The following is a 19,561-nucleotide window of genomic DNA, read 5'->3' as shown; positions in this document are numbered from 1 at the left end:
TTCTTCATTTTGCTCTAAACATCAGGTAAGATCAACGGCTAGTGAAGTGGATGACCTGTATCCCTTAGAAGAACATATTTTTACACGTATTAATATAAATAAAACAAATAGAAGACAGTGCCTTGTTGTGAGAGCGTACAAACCTATAACAGGAAATAGATGCTCCATACTGGTACTTTATTAGAAAAACCGTACAGTTTGGTACGAATAACTGAAAAATACACACTCAAAACATTTAAGTGCAATGTGTTAGACTGGACGTGCCAACAGCTGTGCCCGAGTCCTTATTGAACACCCTGATTAACAGTGTTAGACCTGTCAGTATTTCAGCAGTTCTTCCATGTAGACAGCGTTCATACGATAAGCTGCCATCCAGTTGTGGGCTGCACTGTAGTAGCTTTGGTAACCCGGCTCTTGAAAAGCAGACATGGAGGTGTAGTAATCATGCCAGGCTCTGTAGTTGGCCCTCCAGTAACTTTCAGCACTCCACTCCTCCTCCTCCTCCTCCTCTTCATCATCATCATCATCATCATCATGTTCTCCTTCGTCCCTTTCACTACCTTTTTTCTCTTTGCTGGTCTTCTCTGAAATCTTTTTGCCCCATTTCCCATTCTTTTCTTTTCTTGATCCATTCCTGCCGGTCTGCGCAGGAGCCGGCTGATTGGGTCGCCTGCTCGGATTCTCCGCAGGTCCGGATTCGTAGTTGTCAGGCTGAGACCAAGCTCTCTCATTTGACGCGCCGGCTGTCTGGGGATATATTTGAGGTGCGGCAGAAGAACAAGCTTTGTTCTCCTCTGCCTTTGGTTTGGGCGCAGTGGGTGTCTGTCCCACTTTAATCTGAGGCTGAGTGATTGCTCGGTATTCACCATTGTCCCGGTCACACTGCGAGCTTGATGAACCAGAAATTGACCTTGAACGTGAAAAGCCCGATTCCCAGCGTTTTCCATGCCGTTTCAAACTCTGAGCTCCGTCATCGTTCAGTGTGACAGACTCTCTGTGTGCATTCTGCTCATCGGAGCTGCCGTCCTCTCGACCTCTGAACTCCCTGATGACCTCCACTGATCTCCCCAACCCTGTGGCAATGAAGCTGTGGAAGTCCCACTCAGCCTCCTCAAAGGTCATCAACTCAGACTTACAGCTCTTAAAGGAGCTGAGTGGAGGGATCTTTGGCAGAGCATCTTGCAGCTCTTTTCGACTCTGCACCGCCTGAGGAGGACTCTGCAGAGGAGCGGCCTTTGCAGGAGACACTTTTCTTGGATTCCCTTCACTGTGTGCTCCCTGTCTGGGTGCTGGATGGGTCTTCTCTGGCCTTCTTTGACTGCTGTGCTCTGGAGCTTGATCTGTGACTGGCTTGGCCCGCCTCTTCTTCTCTGTCCTGGAGGAGAACTGGGATAAGGGGCCCGGTGTGGCAGCCTCAGTGCAGACGTCCCAGTCACACGGCTCGTCCATCAACCCAGGCTCTATGATGGCTTAAGAGGACAGAAGACAGATGAGACTTGGAATTACTTATCCCCATTAAAACCAGACATTTGAGGACAAAGTCAACACATGCTACGTCTAAAACTCACATGGCAACGCAGACAAAATCAGGCCACACTTTTGAGCAATGGCCATCATCTTGTTCTCCTCCTCACCATGGCAACAGTAGGTTACAGCCAGCCCCTGAGTGCCTACAAATAAAACATAATCCTGATAAGAGCACATTCAAGGAGCATGAGGGGATTAAAGGAAGGTGTCAGTTGTGCGTTCAGGGACGGCAGGTTAATTGTGAATTGCCTTCTGTTTCGGAGACAAAAGTTAAGCCAAGATAATTATAATTAATGCAGATGATTAGGAAGCCATTCACCTTGATCGGTGGGTCAAACCTGCTAATGCTACAGAGGCTTAAGCAAGTCTTCAGAATGGTGTTTAATGCAGGCAGGAAGAACCAGGAAATGTTCACTGCCTGAGCAAATCAAGTCCAATTCAGAGCAACAAAAGGGTGAAACAAACAGTTTCTGTACAAATAATGAATTACCACCAGGAGAGAAAATGGTTTCTGCATCAGATGCAGCAGTGAACAACAACAGCCTTCTGAATAAGAATGAAAGACTGCAGCAGAACTCATCTCTTAACTGTAAGAATAATTTACAATAATTTACATTAAGCTATATTTGTGTTTTGAATCCAAGTTAACGTGCTTATTTCTGCTCTAAGTGAACGTTATTGGAGACTAACCGAAGCGGCCAGCCCGCCCGATTCGGTGCATGTACGTCTCCCAGTCCTGCGGCACGTCCAGGTTTATCACCAAGTTCACTTTGTCTGCATCAATGCCTCTGGAAGTCTGACGGGAAGGAGAGGACGAAAAGACAAAACAACCAGGATTAAAGAACAGGAGCTTTACATGAGATGCATACAGACAAGAAAACCAGTGATGGGTGACATATGGAGAGCAGCACAATGGAGAGGAGGTGTGTGTCTCACCAGGTCAGTGGAGATGAGCACCCTGCATTGGTACTGCTTCAGTTTCGACATCGCCTCCAGCCTCTGGTCCTGACTAAGACCACCTGTATAGGTCATCACACGCAGTCACATTAGATCACATCAACTGAAATCAGCTCCACTCAGACAGCCAGCCAGTCTCACCTTTGCAAAAGGGAAAACTACTTTAAATCACAGCAATTAAGGCTTCAAGTTTATTTGCAATTAGTAGTTTTTTACATTCAATGGATTCAATGGTATGTCCATCCCAAACTGATCAAAAAAGTCAAAAAACCCCAAAACAGCCAACTTATAATCATACAAAAACATAAATTTAGGATAATGAAACCATCAAATGTTGGATATTTTGAATTTTTTAATTAAACTATTATTCAGTTAGAAAAACAACCGTCAATACATTTTCATCACTACACTCCCAAGGTCCTCTCACCTGAGATGCAAACAGCAGGTAAGCCTTTGGAGGACAGGATGTCTGCCAGGTGCTGAGCCCTGTGGGAGCAATCCAGAGCAACAGCATTCAGAAACTGCTTCTCAGAGATACATCATCAACATTAGATCTAATGAATGACCAGTATCAATTCAAAATCACACAAAGAGCAAATGCACATCTGAGATGTACTTCTTCTTGGTGACAAAAGTAATTAAGAGCCTCCATGAAGACAAGGACACACAAAACAGCCATGTGTTACCTCGTGTGCAGGTTGGAGAACACGAGGGCCTGGTTGAATGGGATTTTACTGAAAAGCTCCAGCAAATGCTGCACCTTCTCCTCAAAAACCTTGTGAGGTAAAGGATGGGACTGTACCAGCTTGTAATACTGCTTCAGACCTGGCAGGGGGCGCACAAGAACAATGTGTTTTTTAGGGGACTTGTAAGCCAGCCAGAGTGTTTTTTGGCATTTCTCACTATTTATTTTGTAGACAATGTGAAAAAAACATTTTCTACCAAGTAATAACCCCTTAAAAGATGTCTCGCTGCAAACTTTATCAGCCTGTCCATGTGGTCTTATAATGAGGATTTATACAGTTTAAATATATAAACCAGGTCAAGTAATTTGCCTCTCATAAAGTGATGCATTTATCCTTTGAATTCGAGTCTTACCTTTCAGGCCCATGTCACTGGGATTGAGTCTGACAAAAGTGGGCTCTCTCATGTAGTGGGTAAGGTGGTGAGCAAGGGATTCTGGGTAGGTGGCAGAGAGCGCGAGCATCTGTTTGTTCTCAGGCAGAGCAGAGAAGATCCAGCTGGAGAGACAGAGCAGAGGAGACGGGTGAGTTTCTGCCTGTGTTTTTTGTTGTAAATGAGCACACAATTTATGTTATTTCATCAACACAGACTTGTTTTTGAAGGACTTTCAGTGCTCTGGTTAAAAAACACCACCAGCCTGCTGTCACTATCATGTAACTAAGGAAATCTGAGTATGATGAAAGATGTTTCTGTCCATCCCACTTTATCTGTTCCTGGAAGCTGCCCTCCTCCAGCAGCTTGTCTGCCTCGTCCAGAACAAACAGTCTGATGCTGGTGGTGGACAACATGCCCAGCTCGATGAGCTGCTTGACGCGACCTGCATGCAAAACCGAGAGCAGAGTTACAAAACACGAGCAACGGCGTGACGCTAACATAAAGAGGTAATGCCTCTCGACAGGCGTCTTACCAGGTGAGCCCACGGCTACGTGGCACTTCTTCAGCTGGGGTTTGTCCTGACTCACGGGCCTCCCCCCGATGAAAACATGGCACTCGAGGCCCTCCATAGCACAGCCTATGGCCATGACCACTGAGTGGATCTGCACTGCTATCTCGCGTGTAGGAGCCAGGACAAGAACCTGAAGGAGGGGGAAAACAAATGGGGTTGTTTGTGAAAAAGGTTAGATGTCAACAACCACTTACATTTGATTGAGAGCAGATTAAGCAGAGGCAGGTGTTGGGTCACTCCCAATCAGTAAGACCCCACGGATAAGAAGATTACAGAGCACTAGAATGCTGCTGGTTCATCAGCAAGACTAGACCTACTTCTGCTTTATCAATACTTGCCCCCTTTCATTTACTCTTTTGACACAGAGCAGCTTAAACTCATCAGATTAAAAAGACCCTGAAACCAAAGCGATTAATTCTCATGACCATCTGTTGTTGCTAAAATTGAGCAGACAGGTATAAACTTCAAAATCAAAGTTTTGTACTTTGTTGAAAGATCCTGCATCACTGACATTAAAAAAGACAGGAAAGATACATTTTTCCACATGATCACCTTGAGCGGTTGGAGTTAAATCCACTCACCTGAGTTGCAGGATTCTCCAAGACCAGAGAGTCCAGGGCGATGGTGCAGAACACGCATGTCTTCCCCGTGCCAGACTTGGCCTGCACAATCAAATCTGAAACAGCAGATGGACAATGTAGGGCTGCACAACTCATCTGAATAATCAAGATCACAGTTTTGACTTCGGCTGAGGGACCAGTGCGGAAGATTTAGTTGGGATCTCTCAGCAGAAATGGAATTTCATACTCAGTTGTCTGCAATCTGCCGTCTCACCGTTAGATGCCGCTAAATCCCACAAACCGGTCCTTTAATTAAACTTGATTGGATGCAATAATTGATGCTTCACATCGAGAGTGCCTAATCTGCAGCAGCTTAACATCCACAGTTGAACAGTCTGACCAATCAGAGGCGTTTACTTCAAGTACACTGTGATTAACTGCTGTCTGCTTCACAGCTGCAGCCCACAGCGTTTTCACTGCGAGGCGACCTGCAAGTGGAGAGAATCTACAGCTCCCATGTGAGGATAAACGATTTTATGTCGCTGTAACCCTAACCCTGGAAGTAAAACATTCGAGTGCAATAAACTAGTTTATGACTAAACTACCTAACTAAATGTTTGCATGTTCACATGGTCCCTATGCAAAGCTGTACCCAGAGAATGAAACAAGTTCACGAGACACTTTTCTTTGTCACGTTACAGACAAAATGACTGATCAATCAGGAGAATGATCACAAGATTAATCCATCATAAAAAAAAAATTAACATTAGTGGCTGCCATGTATCAAATTGCTCATTTTATCTGACAAAGAGTCGAAAACCTGAAGTTATTTTGGCCCTTCTGCTACAAAATGAAGAGACAATATCATCACTGAAGACAAACAAACAAATATACAAATCATCATTACTTAGAGGCTGAAAGTTGCTACACACACACATACATACACACAAACGTGTTCTGTCAACCCACCGAGTCCGCAGCGGCCCAGCGGGATCGCCTTGAGCTGGATCGGGGAGGGTTTCTGAAAGCCTGCGGCGGAAAGTCCGTCCAGCACGGCTTGAGACAGTAGCAGAGAGCCGAAGTCGATCCCGTCGGACAGAAGCACATCATCGGTCCGCTTTCGCGTTTCTATGTCGTGAGCTGCTTTCCTCACGGAGGCAGCCATGTTGACTGTTTACGGCCGGTGAACAAGCGCAGCTTCTTTAATGCGCCCCGGAGCTGCAGCCTCTGCTGCCCCCTTGTGACTGGGAGGTGAACTGACTGTCAATAATGTTGCATAGAAAGACTCAATATGTCCCTCTTCCTCATGCTGGACCCAAGAGAAAATCACATGGGGAGAAAACACTTGAAAAAGCTTTAATAACTATTGATCAGAACAACTTTTGAGATGCCAGATTGTGAAAAAATCCTCTGTATGATGTTTTTCCTGTAGACCATTTGGTAATAATGCAGGTATAGATGGTGGTAATGTCATTAATAAATAACTGTGGGTTTCACATTGTCTAATAAGACATTAAGACTGCAGTTAATGAACTCATCTATTTAAGACATTATTCAATGGATTTGGTGCTCAGATGTTTCCAGAAGAGATTCATTAGGGGGTGTTTTATACACAATCAGTCTTGAACTTCCCCTCTGACCTTTACCTCTGACCTCTCTAAAAGAGGAATGGCAACAGGAATCAATAAAGTGTAAGTTTATTGCATTATTGACAATATTTCATTTGCACATGCCTGTAAACCAAACAGTTGCCAATTTATAGTTACTCTGTTTGGCTGTCCGTTGTAAGATAATCCAAAAGCAGTGGCCGTGCAAGCCATGCTGCATAGAATCAATGTTAATCCTCTACATGCTGAGTTATTCAGTGTATACAAAAATGCATGATATTAACAAGCTATAACGTTCCCTCTGTGCCTTTAACCAGCAGACATGCACTTAAGTCTGATCCTAAAAACCATATCGTGTTACTGAATCTCTGCTTCATTTCTAGGGAGCAGCTGTAAACCCAGCAATCACGGAAAGTGCGGTCTTACAAGATATTAGACAGAATTATTGTCCTCACAATCCGGATCTATGGATTTGGCTTTCACCAATTAAATGTCATGGTCTAGAGCTTCTCTCCTCTCACTGGGCTTATTAAAAGGGTCCCATTTCCATCTCATCTCTGCAGCTGCACCAGAGCAGCAGACATGCAGCATCTGTAGGCAAAGACTTCACTGGTTATTGATTTTGATGGAGTTAGTAAACAGACTTTTTCACTAAGCGCCTTCCTAATCTCTTTCGTTTTGTATTTTGTGGAACTGTATGTGGATATTTTGGACTTAAGTTGAATTTGTTTACGGATGAGTTTGTAGATGGACCACTGACACTTAATTTTCAACCCAGGAAGCAGTCACCTCATCTACGCTGAGGACGATGGAGCACCTTGTCCTGCTTGGAAACTCCTCATCGTCTCACAGCTCAGTCAAGTCAGAGCTTCTGTCTCGGACTGGCTACACAACACTGGCCGTTATCATGGGTGTGTTCACTGTGGTGGGGATCATCCTCAATGTCCTGGTGATCATGGTGACAATGAGACACAGGCAGCTTAGACAGCCACTCAGCTATGCCCTGGTGAATCTGGCCATATGTGACCTGGGCTGTGCTGTATGTGGGGGTCTGCCCACCACAGTAACCAGTGCCATGGGATACTTCAGCCTGGGGCGCGTGGGCTGCATGTTAGAGGGCTTTGCTGTAGCCTTTTTTGGTGAGTCATTTCAGAGCCTCTTTTTGTTCTGTTAGAGATTTTTTTTTTTTTTCGTGTACTTTTCTCAAATCTTTCACGGGAAAACAAAGATTTAAGATCTTTGAAATATTTCACAATTCTATACATTTTGGGGCCTTGGAAAAAATGAGAATCTGAGCAGTTTAAAGGAGAAAATCACTCATGGGAGAAATTCAATGTGGCAATGGGTCCCAACTAGACATTGCTTTTCCATAAGGCACCATGAGCCAAAAAAGGTCAGCAACAACTGGTTTAATCTTTAACTTGTTGTATTTTATAAGCTTATCATACGTGTTTTATGCAAAATCTTAATGAGAAATACGAGTGGCTATAGCTGTCAGATGAATGCAGAAGAATAAAAATGACAATATTTCCCACTGAAATGTCAATCCTCAAAATTGCCCTTTAGTATAGTACTTAGGTAAATGTACTTAGTCACCTTCTACCACTAAGGTAGCATGCCATTAACTGGTGCAAAGCTCAGTAGCAGGATATTTTCCTCAAAAAATAATGTAGCCTTTACATGTCCCTTCCTTTCTGTTAGGTATAGCAAGCCTGTGTACCGTAGCAGTCATTTCTGTTGAACGCTACATGGTGGTGTGCTATCCCATGGGTGCCTGTCTGTTCCAGACCAGGTACAGTAATGACCATGAAGACTGAGTACAAGTGATGATTGCTCCGCCAGCATGTGACACACCATCTCTGCTGCCTTCAGACACGCGGTGGCTGGAGTGGTGCTGTCCTGGGTGTGGTCGTTTGTGTGGAACACTCCACCTCTGTTTGGTTGGGGAAGTTATGAGCTGGAGGGCGTCAAGACCTCCTGCGCGCCTAACTGGCACAGCCGGGATGTCGGGAACATGTCCTACATCATGATGTTCCTTTTCTTTTGCTTTGCTGTGCCCTTCTCTATCATCACTGTGTCTTACTCGCAGCTCTTGTGGACCCTCCGCCAGGTGAGCAACGCAGACAAGTTTACTCAGTGATGAAAAGATACTTCAGTTGCTCCTATCAGCATCACAATGTAGTTTTTTTGCTTACGTTTTGGTGGCCTAGGTGACCAAACTGCAGGTATCAGAGGCTGGCAGCACATATCGCGTAGAGGTGCAGGTGGCGCGTATGGTCGTGGTGATGGTGCTGGCTTTCCTGGTGACCTGGCTGCCATATGCTGCCATGGCCCTTGCTGTCATCATGGATTCCAGTCTATATATTGACCCCATCATCGCCACTATACCTGTTTACTTGGCTAAAAGCAGCACTGTCTACAATCCCATTATATATGTTTTCATGAACAGACAGGTAACCCTTCATCACGCGCAGTTATATTCACGCAATCAAAGGAATTCAGGCACATATAACCATACACTGTTATTCATGTGTATCAACCGTGAGTGCTGTATGTGTGTGTTTTCCAGTTTCGACGATACGCTGTCCCCACTGTCCTGTGTGGATGGAACCCATGGGCCTCAGATCCACAAATGTCTGAGGGTGAGACCACAGTTGCTTCTCTCAACAAGAGCCAAAAAATCTCACCTAAAGGATCTTTGAAAGAATGAAAGTGTGCATAAATCCCCGTGGTCTCACTCCTGAGGCAGCTTCAGATCACCAGGATGACAGACTGGAATGAAAGCCATGAACGAGACAGTTCTGTAATGTTGAACAATGGGCATGTAAATGTAATCTGTAATGTAATAATCTTTTACACTGGGCAGTGATGTGTAGTTAAAGGATTTATGACAACAAGGAAGTAATTAGATAATTCTTAATATTTTTTTTATGAGGTATTCCTTTGCTTCTTGAGGTCTGCAGTCAAACATGGTACACACTAAAGACAAGGTAAGATAAGATAAGATAAGATAAGATAAGATAAGATAAGATAAGATAAGACTTTATTGATTGATAAAGACAAGTCTTTGTGATTTCATCTCTCTATATATGTGCATGTATTACAAATAAAAAAAATAATTGTTGAAAGAGTTAAATCAACATTTCACAAATTTCAAAATAAACTTGTAAAATCCAAATCACATTGGCTTTTGCAGAATATGTCACTCAGAAAATGTGAGGATTTTTTTCAAAAGAATGAGGAATGGGCTCTTCTTCTTTGCGCATACATGTGATCAATCAGCAAAGATATTTTTTCTCCTAGGTTCAGCATTAGAGCATATTTGTCTCAAAATTTGGAAAACAATCCAATAGCTGTCAATACATTTCCATCTAATGTATCGCAGTCATTTACAGAATGGGTCCACAGTAGTCAGGCAGCAGGTTTTGACTGCTGTAATCCTTCCTCCTGTCCATACGAATCTAAATGCCAACAATGTCTTTCCCACCTAAAGGATGACTGCATGTTCTTCAGCACTGACACTGATCCTACATCCACCAAAACACATGAAATATCTTGAGGCCAACCTCAGGCTGGATGTGAAGCTCAATTTAGCTTAAATGAACTTTTCATCGCTCAGATTTAGACATGGTATTGTCCTTGTTGTCAACCAGAACTCAACTAACTGTAAGAAACACTTCTATTCATCATTCTGACATTTTTAGTGTTCTGCAGTGACGAAACCTTCCACTGCTACCCAATGTGACTGTTCCACTGTAAGTGTAAATCAGAAGGAAAGGAATATGCAAGTATTTAAAAATCACAGCTGATTTTTACCAAGTTGAGAAACTCAATAATGCAATATTCTATGTAATATAATCAACATGCAATGACATGCAACGCTTGTGAAGGCTCTTTGGGCAGATTTCGGTTTCTCTTTCTTTGTGCGTCTGTGATGTTTCTGACAGCACTGGGTTTAATGGTCTTTTTGAAAGCCTCACTCATTCTCTCAATGTCTGTCTTCTCTTGAATGTTAGCCATCCTCATCTTATACAACTCCCACTTTTCTCAAATGCCTTCCTGTCCTCACACATAGCCTCTTTTTCAGTGTTAAAAGCCTTTCTCCTATTGTTGTTGTTCAGGTTCTCTCTTGAAGACTTTTCTTTCATTTTCTATGTTCTTCATCTCCAAGCAGAATGTGTTCCTGACCTCGGCCATTTGAGCACACTCTCTTTAAAAGGCCCCTCTGATCGTTCTTTGTCGTTCCATATTTATGAGTGTCTCTTCACTTAAAAGTTTGTCACCTGTCTCAAGCTGGCGGTGATCATATTCTTTACCATCACTGGTAATTTTCTAGAACACAGAGAAATTACTTATCTGTTTTTGTTACAAATTATCAAGGTGGTTGTTCTCCAGGTAGCTTGGGAGCTGGCTCCAACACAGGTGGGACTCATCATAATCAAGCAGAGCATAAAGACTGTGGATTGCAGAAGACTCATTGTCAGAGTGTTCCTGCTGCTTAGTGGTCTTACATTACATTTAGGCAAATTTGGTACTTACCACTGTAAAACACAGGATTTCTAAAGGTTCCATCAATGAAATTTCTTGTAATAACTGCAAGTGCAATGGGTATCTTTAGATTTTTCTCCTCTCCTGTCTCACTGTGTTCAACTCTCAGTGCTCTGTGTGCTGAAATGAAATGGCTTCTCACCACACTGACCATTGACCAGTGTGACCAAGTTCTATGTTCCAGTTCTCGAATTCCACAGAGCCCAGTGACGCCTCAAAACAAAGTTTGATGAATGCACTTGATTTTTAATTTTGATTCTCTTTCAACACACTTCATGTGGTAGTTTGGGAAATTCTTGTATTTTCTTGCATACTGTGGAGAGCTGTGGGGCTTTGTTCCTGTGTTTCCTTTTCTGGCAGAGGCTGGGCGTGGCTCTCCAGGTGGCTTGGGAGCTGGCTCCAACACAGCTGGGACTCATCACAATCAAGCACAGCATGTTTCCGCTGCCTGGTGGTAGAGTTGGCTGTTTACTAGTGCTCCCTGCGAGAACTTTATATTTAGTTTTTGTTTCTCTCGTGTCGTTAACCCGTGCTTGATCTTGTGTCTTTTTTCTATGCGCTCGGTGAATTGTCCTGCACCAATCTCTTGCTCCAGTGTCTCTGCCTAACAACACGCTGCCCAGCCTCTTGCCTCCACCTGCCTTGAGCCTCCAGGCCACAGTCATCACCACCTAGTTTCATCTGTGCCTCAACGATGTATTCACACCACCTGAGCTCTGTTGTATCTCTGAGCTGCTCTCCACCTCAGTGCCTCACCTACTAGTCCAAGGACTTCCCAGTTATGAGTTTCCTTATACCTGGAGCCTCCCTTCATTATCCACTCCATAAATTGAGTAGAATTTTATTTTATGGCTATACTGAATACTGATGCATTGATAAATGTGGCACATTTTGTTTAATGAAAAGTAGAAACAGGCTTATGTGAGGGAATTTTCTATCACAGGCCTTCTGTACGGTTGGGCACCCAAAAGTCTCAGGGTTGGACAACACAGAGGCCTCAGACAGAGACACATTAACATAATATTTGGAGGCCATTCTAGCAGACAGTAGATAGGAAGTCTCTCCTTGTGAGGTCTTACAGATAAACTGTATAGACTGATATCGGACCAATTCAAGGAGGAATGCTCGAGGTGACATTTTAAGAGAATTAGGTCAAAAGTGTCCTCAGTTAGAGGGGTGGATGTCAGGGCATATGTAAGTATGGTAGGAGCTATTGTTTGGGTATTGACTATCCAATAGAGTACCAGAAATGTAGAAGGAGGGTACAGAATATCCATAATAGGGGAAACATGTTACATTGGGGGTATTAATACACCCCATTAGAATGGACATCTTCAGGATTTGGTGTGGCACTACCTTGCTTCACTTGTGGACATTGTGTTGCTCATCACCTTCTCCTTGATGCATCAAGCCTGCAATACATACCTCTGCATAACACATCTGAAGTCTCCTGGTGAACTCCCTCCTTCAGCTCACAAGAATTTCCACCACAGTTTATATTCCTCAAACAAAATTCCAAAAGATACCCAGCCCTTATTACCACTTTTAGTTTCATCCCAAAATAATGTTGGAAAGTAGAGATACATAGTTTGAATGTCATTACTGGCTATAAAGACTTAGCATCTATTGCATGAAGCTGTCACCTGACTTTCTGTCCATACTGTCTCATGCAGGCAGGAAGAACCAGGAAGCGTTCATTATCTGAGCAAATCAAGTCTAATTCAGGGCAAAGGGGCTGTGAAAAACGTTCAGAGAAAGAGTGACAGAATGCAGCAAAACTGCTCTCTTTTAAATGTAAGCAAAATTTACATTTAAGCTATATTTGTGTTTTGAGTCAAAGTTAACGTGCTTATTTCTGCTCTAACTGAATGTTATTGGACACTAACTGAAGCGGCCAGCCCGTCTGATTCGGTGCATGTACATCTCCCAGTCCTGTGGCACGTCCAGGTTTTTCACCAAGTTCACTTTGTCTGCATCAATGCCTCTGGAAGTCTGAGAACATCCAGGACCGAAGAACAGATGCTGATCAGAAGCCTTATAATAGATGCATACAGACAAGAAAACCAGTGATGGGTGACATATGGAGAGCAGCACAATGGAGAGGATGTGTGTGTCTCACCAGGTCAGTGGAGATGAGCACCCTGCATTGGTACTGCTTCAGTTTCGACACCGCCTCCAGCCTCTGGTCCTGACTAAGACCACCTGTATAGGTCATCACACACAGTCACATTAGATCACATCAACTGAAATCAGCTCCACTCAGACAGCCAGCCAGCCTCACCTTTACAAAAGGGAAAACTACTTTAAATCACAGCAATTAAGGCTTCAAGTTTATTTGCAATTAGTAGGGGTTTTTTTACATTCAATGGATTCAATGGTATGTCCATCCCAAACTGATGCGTGGTGAACAGTCCAGACCATTTACAGTATTTCATCACTACACTCCAAAGGTCCTCTCACCTGAGATGCAAACAGCAGGTAAGTCTTTGGAGGACAGGATGTCTGCCAGGTGCTGAGCCACAAGGTGAGGACACACATTACAGCCATGTGTTACCTTGTGTGCAGGTTGGAGAACACAAGTGCCTGAGTGAAAAGCTCCAGCAAGTGCTGCACCTTCTCCTCAAAAACCTTGTGAGGTAAAGGATGGGACTGCACCAACTTGTAATACTGCTTCAGACCTGGCAGGGGGCGCACAAGAACAACATCCAGGAGAAAATATCAATTTCACCTTCTGTTACACACCTTGTGTGAGTTTGTTTTTGTGTTATTTAGGGGACTTGTAAATTTGGTAGAATATGTGCACAGTCACTCTATTTCTCACCATGTATTTTGTACACAATAAAAAAAAAAATCCTCACAATTTAGAGGCTGGAAGTTTTGGAATATTTGCAATGCAATAAAAAATAACCCTGAACATTTATTTGCCATGTCTGCTTAACATTATTTGCTATTTCCTCTGATTTCCTCTACTTCTCAATGTACCCACTCTCTTTTGGATTGAATCTAAATGTCTGCCTTTATTGCATTATCTTCATGCTGTTGCCATTGTTGAGTCACCTTTCACCACACGATGCCGTTCCCCTCTATTCCATTCCCCCGGAGCTGGGGCTGCAGTCTCTGCCGCCCCCTTGTGACTGGGAGGTGAACTGACTGTCAATATAGTGGCATAAAAAGACTGGAAATGGCCCTCTTGCTTCTGGTGGACCAAAGGAAAATCACCTGGTGCTAAAAAAACAAACAAACTTGGAAATCACATCAGTTAAAGAGAAGATGAAGGACAACCTGTGGTCTTTTCATTGTCCCTTCTTAATCAACCTCAAACATGCATTTGGCTCTGATCCTAAAAACCATATTGTGTTATCTCTCAGTTTTCTCTTTTGTATTGTATTTGTATGGAACTGTATATGGATATTTTGGACTTGAGTTGGATTTAGCCAGTGCCATGGGATACTTAAGCCTGGGACGTGTGGACTGCATGTTAGAGGGCTTTGCTGTAGCCTTTTTCAATCAACCAATTCAGAGTTCAGATTTTTATTTTTTTTTTTTTGTTAATTCTTCCTCAAATGCTTGCTTTTTCACAATTTTATCAATTTTTCGTCTTGGAAAAGTTCTTCAAATGATTAAAATAGACATTGCTTTTTAGTAAACCACTGGTTTAATCTTGAATATGTTGTATTTTAGAAACTTGTGGTTTTTGTAAAATCTTAATGAAAAAACAAGGAGAAGCCTTTTCTGTCAGACTAGTAGTCGAGTAAAAAGTACAATATTTTCCACTGAAATGTCATCAGAACTTTTTATCTATTGTGACAATAAAGGCAGCCCCTTTGTCTTGTTTTCTGTCACAGATGTTGCTCAGCATGTTTAATTCTTCTTGATCTTACCAGCAGGAGTGCAGGAATTCAAATCCACATTTACACAGAGAGATGCTAAAATGAATGATGTGCATGCACATGTTTATTCGATTTATATAAAACCACTAAACTGTGCTTACAAAATAATCTTCCTTTTCTCCTTAGGTCTTTTCGTCAGTGGCTGGATTACTTGGGCTAAGAGGCTTACATATGGTACTGTATAAGCTATAAGAAGAGCACGCACAAACACGCTTACTTGGTTGAGTCTCAGTGAAATGTCTATTTGCAGATCTATGGTTTTCTTTCATTTCTAACTTGAATCAAACATTAGTTTGACTGATCTCAAAATTTCCTTTTAGCACGAGTTCAAAACTAAGAAGCAAAATAAGTCAAGAAATTCAAATGGAAGCTGTGCAGCAAACTGCAAAAACCCTGTAATCAGAGACAGTTTTGTAATGCTGAACAACAGCCGTGGAAATGCAGCTGATTATATAATCTATAACACTCGACACTGATGTAATTTCAAAGGATTTATGACAAAAAGAAGGTAATTAAATGATTTTTTTTTTTACATTTTTATTAGGTGTTCACATCCCCTTTGCTTCTAGAGGTCTGTACTCAAACACGGTACACACCCCTCACACACAAACACACCTTTCTCACCTATATATGACCTTTATGGCTTTCATTGATAAAAATCAAAATAATCAGTGTGTTATACTCCTTTGCAACACGATACTTCACTCCAGCCTTTTGGATCCAGCATGTTAAACAGCAAGAAAAAAAACCTGTCATCAGTTCAGTCAAGTCTCACAGTTTGATCATTCACAGTCATTTCTCCCTCTCTAAATGAACACAAATGCAATCATACTCATCCTGTTACCTTGGCTTTTTATTGATTACAGAAATATTGCTATGACTTTCTTTAAAGAAAAGCACAAAAAAAAAAAAAAAAAAGCCAGAGTGTGAATAGCTGTATCAAACCTGTACACTTTTGTATATACAGAGTGAGGGATCATCTATGTACATGCTACATCCTGTCACACTCTGGGTAAATAAGTAGTCCTTCTGACAGACACGGACGGGGGAGAGCTTCACCCTTTCTGGATCCATTTCAGAAAAAGATGGAGAAGTCACCCGACGTTGGTGCCTGAGGAACAGGAAATTCCAATCTACACTCACAGGTCATCTCATGGATACAGTACACGTTGACATGTCAACTGATTGGTGTGTGGAACAGTTGTGTGCTTGAACACCGGGTACCTGTAGGACCGACTTCGGTCCTGTTGTTTCTGGCAGTAGCAATAACAGCAGGAAACAACAGTGTGTCTGAGTGCTTCAAGTCCTGCTAAATGTTAGTGCCCAGTTACACAGGCTACACAACAGTTATAACTGTACTCTACAACTTGAAGTTTAGTCAGATTTGTCATACAAATGATCTGGTCCCCATGCCGGCAGCACATCACATTTTTGCTGAATAAGGTGTTGTCTTCATCTTCTTTAAGGTCTCCAGACTCACCGAGGACTTGCAGAATGATGTGGTGTTTGGTGTAAAAGTTAAGTCCCATGCAAGATTGAAACCAACTGGAGGTACTCCTTTTCCAGCAGCAGCTATTTCACATACCAACTGAAAACAGCTGTGTTCAATACACAAACATGCTTGAAGAGATGACAGGTAAAGACATGGGTCAGGTAGTCACTGAACAGCGATATGACTGTCAAATGAACAGAGAATGAAGGACACACAAGACTGACAGTTTGATGCTGAGAAATGATTCTTCTTCTTCTTCTTCTTCTTCTTCTTCTTCTTCTTCTTCTTCACATATCAGTTTTGCAAAGAGTTTCAGGCCGTGTTCGACGTACCCTGCTTTACTGGGGAGACGTACAAGACCAGCTGCACCTCACAGCATCCACAAAACAACACTAGCAATAAGTCCTGAGCTCAAGGAATGTGCAACACGTCCCCAGCCAGTCGCCACACTGCTCCAGCGGGAACACGGTAAAGACTGAGAACAGCATCCTGGAATTATCATTGCTTCTGACAACTAAAAAGTATGATCGTATATACAGACTGAAAAAAAAAAGAGTAAAAATAAATGCACGTGGAGTTGGGCGGGAGAGGTTTGGGGTTGTTGAATGTTCTACTCACGATCTAAAGAGGTAAAAGTCAGGTGCAAAGAGAACATTTCAACATCAACACCTGTACACCACACAGCAAATCAAGACAACTTCTGAGTCAAGGCAAAAGAGGAAGGGGGTGTCTGAGAATAAGCAGGTGAGGGTTTGTACACTTCCTTTCCTTCTCTGTCCTTTCAGGTTGCCCTTCTTGTGTACTGAAACAGGAGCGTCTCGCAGCGTTGTCTTCTTTACAGCATGTGACCAATGCAATTATTGTCTACTAACGGTTTGTGAGTGTTTTTCATTGCAGTGTCGTGATGTTCCAATTCCATCAGTGAAGGGAAATACGTCTGTCCTATGGTTAGTGAGTGGTTGTGTCTCTTTTTTGGTTTGTTATTTTGATTCTTCTTCATTCTACTATCTAGAAAGTACTTTACATCCTACTCTGCTTGAGTGACTGATGAGGTAATGACAGCCACCCTGACCTCTACTGGACAATAAGGTGCTAAAGTTTATCTCTGTAAACTCCATTGATCTACACACTTAACTTTTAAGTGAGCCATCAGAGTGTGTGTGTGTGTGTGTGTGTGTGTGTGTGTGTGTGTGTGTGTGTGTGTGTGTGTGTGTGTGTGTGTGTGTGTGTGTGTGTGTGTGTGTGGTTTGAAAAGTCATGTAATAAAGGGCCAAGAGGTTAGGCGAGGGTTTTAGGGTTGAGGTGCAATATTCAGAGTTTGGATTCAGGCTGAGGCGTGTTATGAAAAAGCAGAGGTCTACAGTTCAGTCTTTTTATGTACAACAATAATCCAAACCAAAAAAAAAAAAAGCACAAGAGGAGGTGACAGGTTTCCTCTCTTTCTCTGCCTTCGAATCATGTCCACTCTTCACTCCTTTCTCCTCACAGCTCACTGATACAGCAAGTTCGGTTCGGTTCAGCCCACGTCCTAAACGCTGCCCTCTTCTGGACAGCAGCGATAGTAGCAGCAAGGAGAGTCTTGTCCTCTCCCACTTTTCTTCCAGCGCTTCTCTCATTTTAAGTTCTTTTTTCTGTCTTTAGGGTTGAGCTGAGTGTTTTTTTTTAAATTACGTATGAATTCTTCAGCCTTAGTTCTGCATGGTGTTGTTTCCATGTTGATGTGTGTGTGTGTGCTGTCTTCTTCATGGTGTGTGTGTGTGTGTGTGTGTGTGTGTGTGTGTGTGTGTGTGTGTGTGTGTGTGTGTTAATATGGCAGGTTGTGTGTCACTCCTTCAGTGTGTGTGTGGCAGGGTCAGTGAATGTATGTCTGACAGGACAGCTCCACATGTCACTGTCCTCCTCACCTCAGCGCCCCCGCCAGAACTAAAACAACACACTCTGCCTCCTGCTCTTCCCCTGGGCTGAGAGAGAGAGAGAGGGGGGAGGGGAGAGAGAGAGAGAGAGAGAGAGAGAGAGGGAGAGAGAGAGAGAGAGAGAGAGAGATGCAAATGTGAAAAAAAGTTTGGATTTCATTCAGACACAAACACACACCACCACACACCTGCAAACATCACTCCATGGCAGCAATGCAAAATAACAAAATACAAACTATAAGGCCAAAAGCACTCGACACACGAAGGGCTGCAAGTTCTCCATTGATCATTCGGTCTATGAAACATCAGAAAATAATGACAAACGCTCACCACAATTTCCCAGAGCTTGTGGTCACATCATCAAATGTGCTAAACCCCAAAATATCTCATTTAGTATTATATGTATACATGTACAATTCCCACAATCAAATGTTTGGCATTTTTTGTGAAAATGTTAGTTGCTAAGAGTTGATCAAAATCGAATCAAAATCATAATGAAAAGAAACACTGAAAAGAAAAAGCACAATGGGCTCTTCCTTTCTGAGCATGCAGGTGATCAATCAGCAAAGATTTCTGTAGTCCTTGGTTAAGAGTTAAGAGCATAATTAAGTGTATAGAGGTTTGATAAATAAGGGGGGCAGGGCTCTGTACTAGCCAGTGAAGTACTTCCATACCAAACTAGAAAAAACATTTGTCTATGAACCTGAATTTGTGCACAAGATCGTTGTCATGCTGAAATCTTAAAGCGATTTCCTCAAACCGTTGCACACTGTTTCATCACTATAAAAAAGGTCTGTGGACAGATACTTTAGATGATATAGTGCAGAGGTGGATCATATAGCTCTATAACCTGTAGAAGTGTGTGTAATCTCACATTGCTGAAGATAAGTCATACTTACCAGTAACTGTAACACACTGCAGTAAAACAAACACTATATCCATGCTGATAGAAAATGCATGTATCACACACAACCAACCAACACACACTAAACCAAACCCCACTTACAGACTCAATAAAAAGGCTACATCTCTCGCTGAAGAAACCTAAACAGGACTGCAAATGAAAAGAATCAAATGACTCGATCCCCGTTCTCTGATCACATTCTTTTCTTTTATGAACGTATTGTTGCCCCTTTCATCCCTGAAATAAACACTGTGAGTGGCTCACTCTGAGAAAAAGAGAGTTAGGTAAGTGAAAGCTGAGATGATGTGCGTGGGGGCAGGGCTGGAAATGTGAGGGGAGGCCGGCAGGTGCGAGAAGAGGAATTAAAGAAAAATATGGAGACGAAGAAACAAACAATAAAAAGACTGAAAGGATGTGAGTTCGAACAGATGACAGATAGTGTGTTGTTTTGGTTCGGGGAATGCAAGGTGAGA

General features: G+C 42.7%; 3 protein-coding genes across 11 annotated transcripts in view; 1 reads left to right on the top strand and 2 right to left on the bottom strand.

The window, feature by feature from the left end:
• Window positions 1–127: 127 nt before the first annotated feature.
• ddx20 (DEAD (Asp-Glu-Ala-Asp) box polypeptide 20) lies at window positions 128–5,935 on the bottom strand. Its single transcript, XM_070969255.1, has 11 exons — window positions 5,704–5,935; window positions 4,756–4,850; window positions 4,136–4,304; window positions 3,931–4,045; window positions 3,583–3,725; window positions 3,171–3,309; window positions 2,912–2,970; window positions 2,464–2,546; window positions 2,218–2,323; window positions 1,569–1,670; window positions 128–1,469 (listed from the first exon to the last, which is right to left on the bottom strand). Exons 1-11 carry the CDS (start codon window positions 5,897–5,899, stop codon window positions 319–321), a joined length of 2,358 nt encoding a protein of 785 aa, XP_070825356.1. The 5' UTR covers window positions 5,900–5,935; the 3' UTR covers window positions 128–318.
• Window positions 5,936–7,149: 1,214 nt separating this feature from the next.
• On the top strand, window positions 7,150–9,051 carry parapinopsina (parapinopsin a). The gene is made up of 5 exons (XM_070968682.1): window positions 7,150–7,480; window positions 8,043–8,133; window positions 8,214–8,451; window positions 8,552–8,794; window positions 8,911–9,051. Exons 1-5 carry the CDS (start codon window positions 7,150–7,152, stop codon window positions 9,049–9,051), a joined length of 1,044 nt encoding a protein of 347 aa, XP_070824783.1.
• Window positions 9,052–15,310: 6,259 nt separating this feature from the next.
• The window catches only part of LOC139334767 (cyclin-dependent kinase 17-like), a 36,229-nt gene continuing 31,978 nt past the window's right edge, over window positions 15,311–19,561 (bottom strand). For 5 of the 9 annotated variants that reach the window (XM_070967919.1, XM_070967924.1, XM_070967920.1 and 2 more), the window contains one exon: window positions 16,560–18,232. Coding sequence is in view for 4 of the 9 variants with exons in the window: in XM_070967921.1 (XP_070824022.1) it covers window positions 18,195–18,232 (38 nt within the window). In the remaining 5 variants the exon portion in view is untranslated. Of the gene's footprint in view, window positions 18,233–19,561 lie in introns of all 9 variants that reach the window. The other 4 variants (XM_070967921.1, XM_070967927.1, XM_070967922.1 and 1 more) reach the window with 1 other exon arrangement.

The sequence above is a fragment of the Chaetodon trifascialis genome, chromosome 8, assembly GCF_039877785.1.
Source record: "Chaetodon trifascialis isolate fChaTrf1 chromosome 8, fChaTrf1.hap1, whole genome shotgun sequence".
NCBI classification, from domain to species: Eukaryota; Metazoa; Chordata; class Actinopteri; order Chaetodontiformes; family Chaetodontidae; genus Chaetodon; species Chaetodon trifascialis.
The sequence above is the reverse complement of the archived record's forward strand: the minus strand, read 5'-3'. Positions and strand labels throughout refer to the sequence as shown.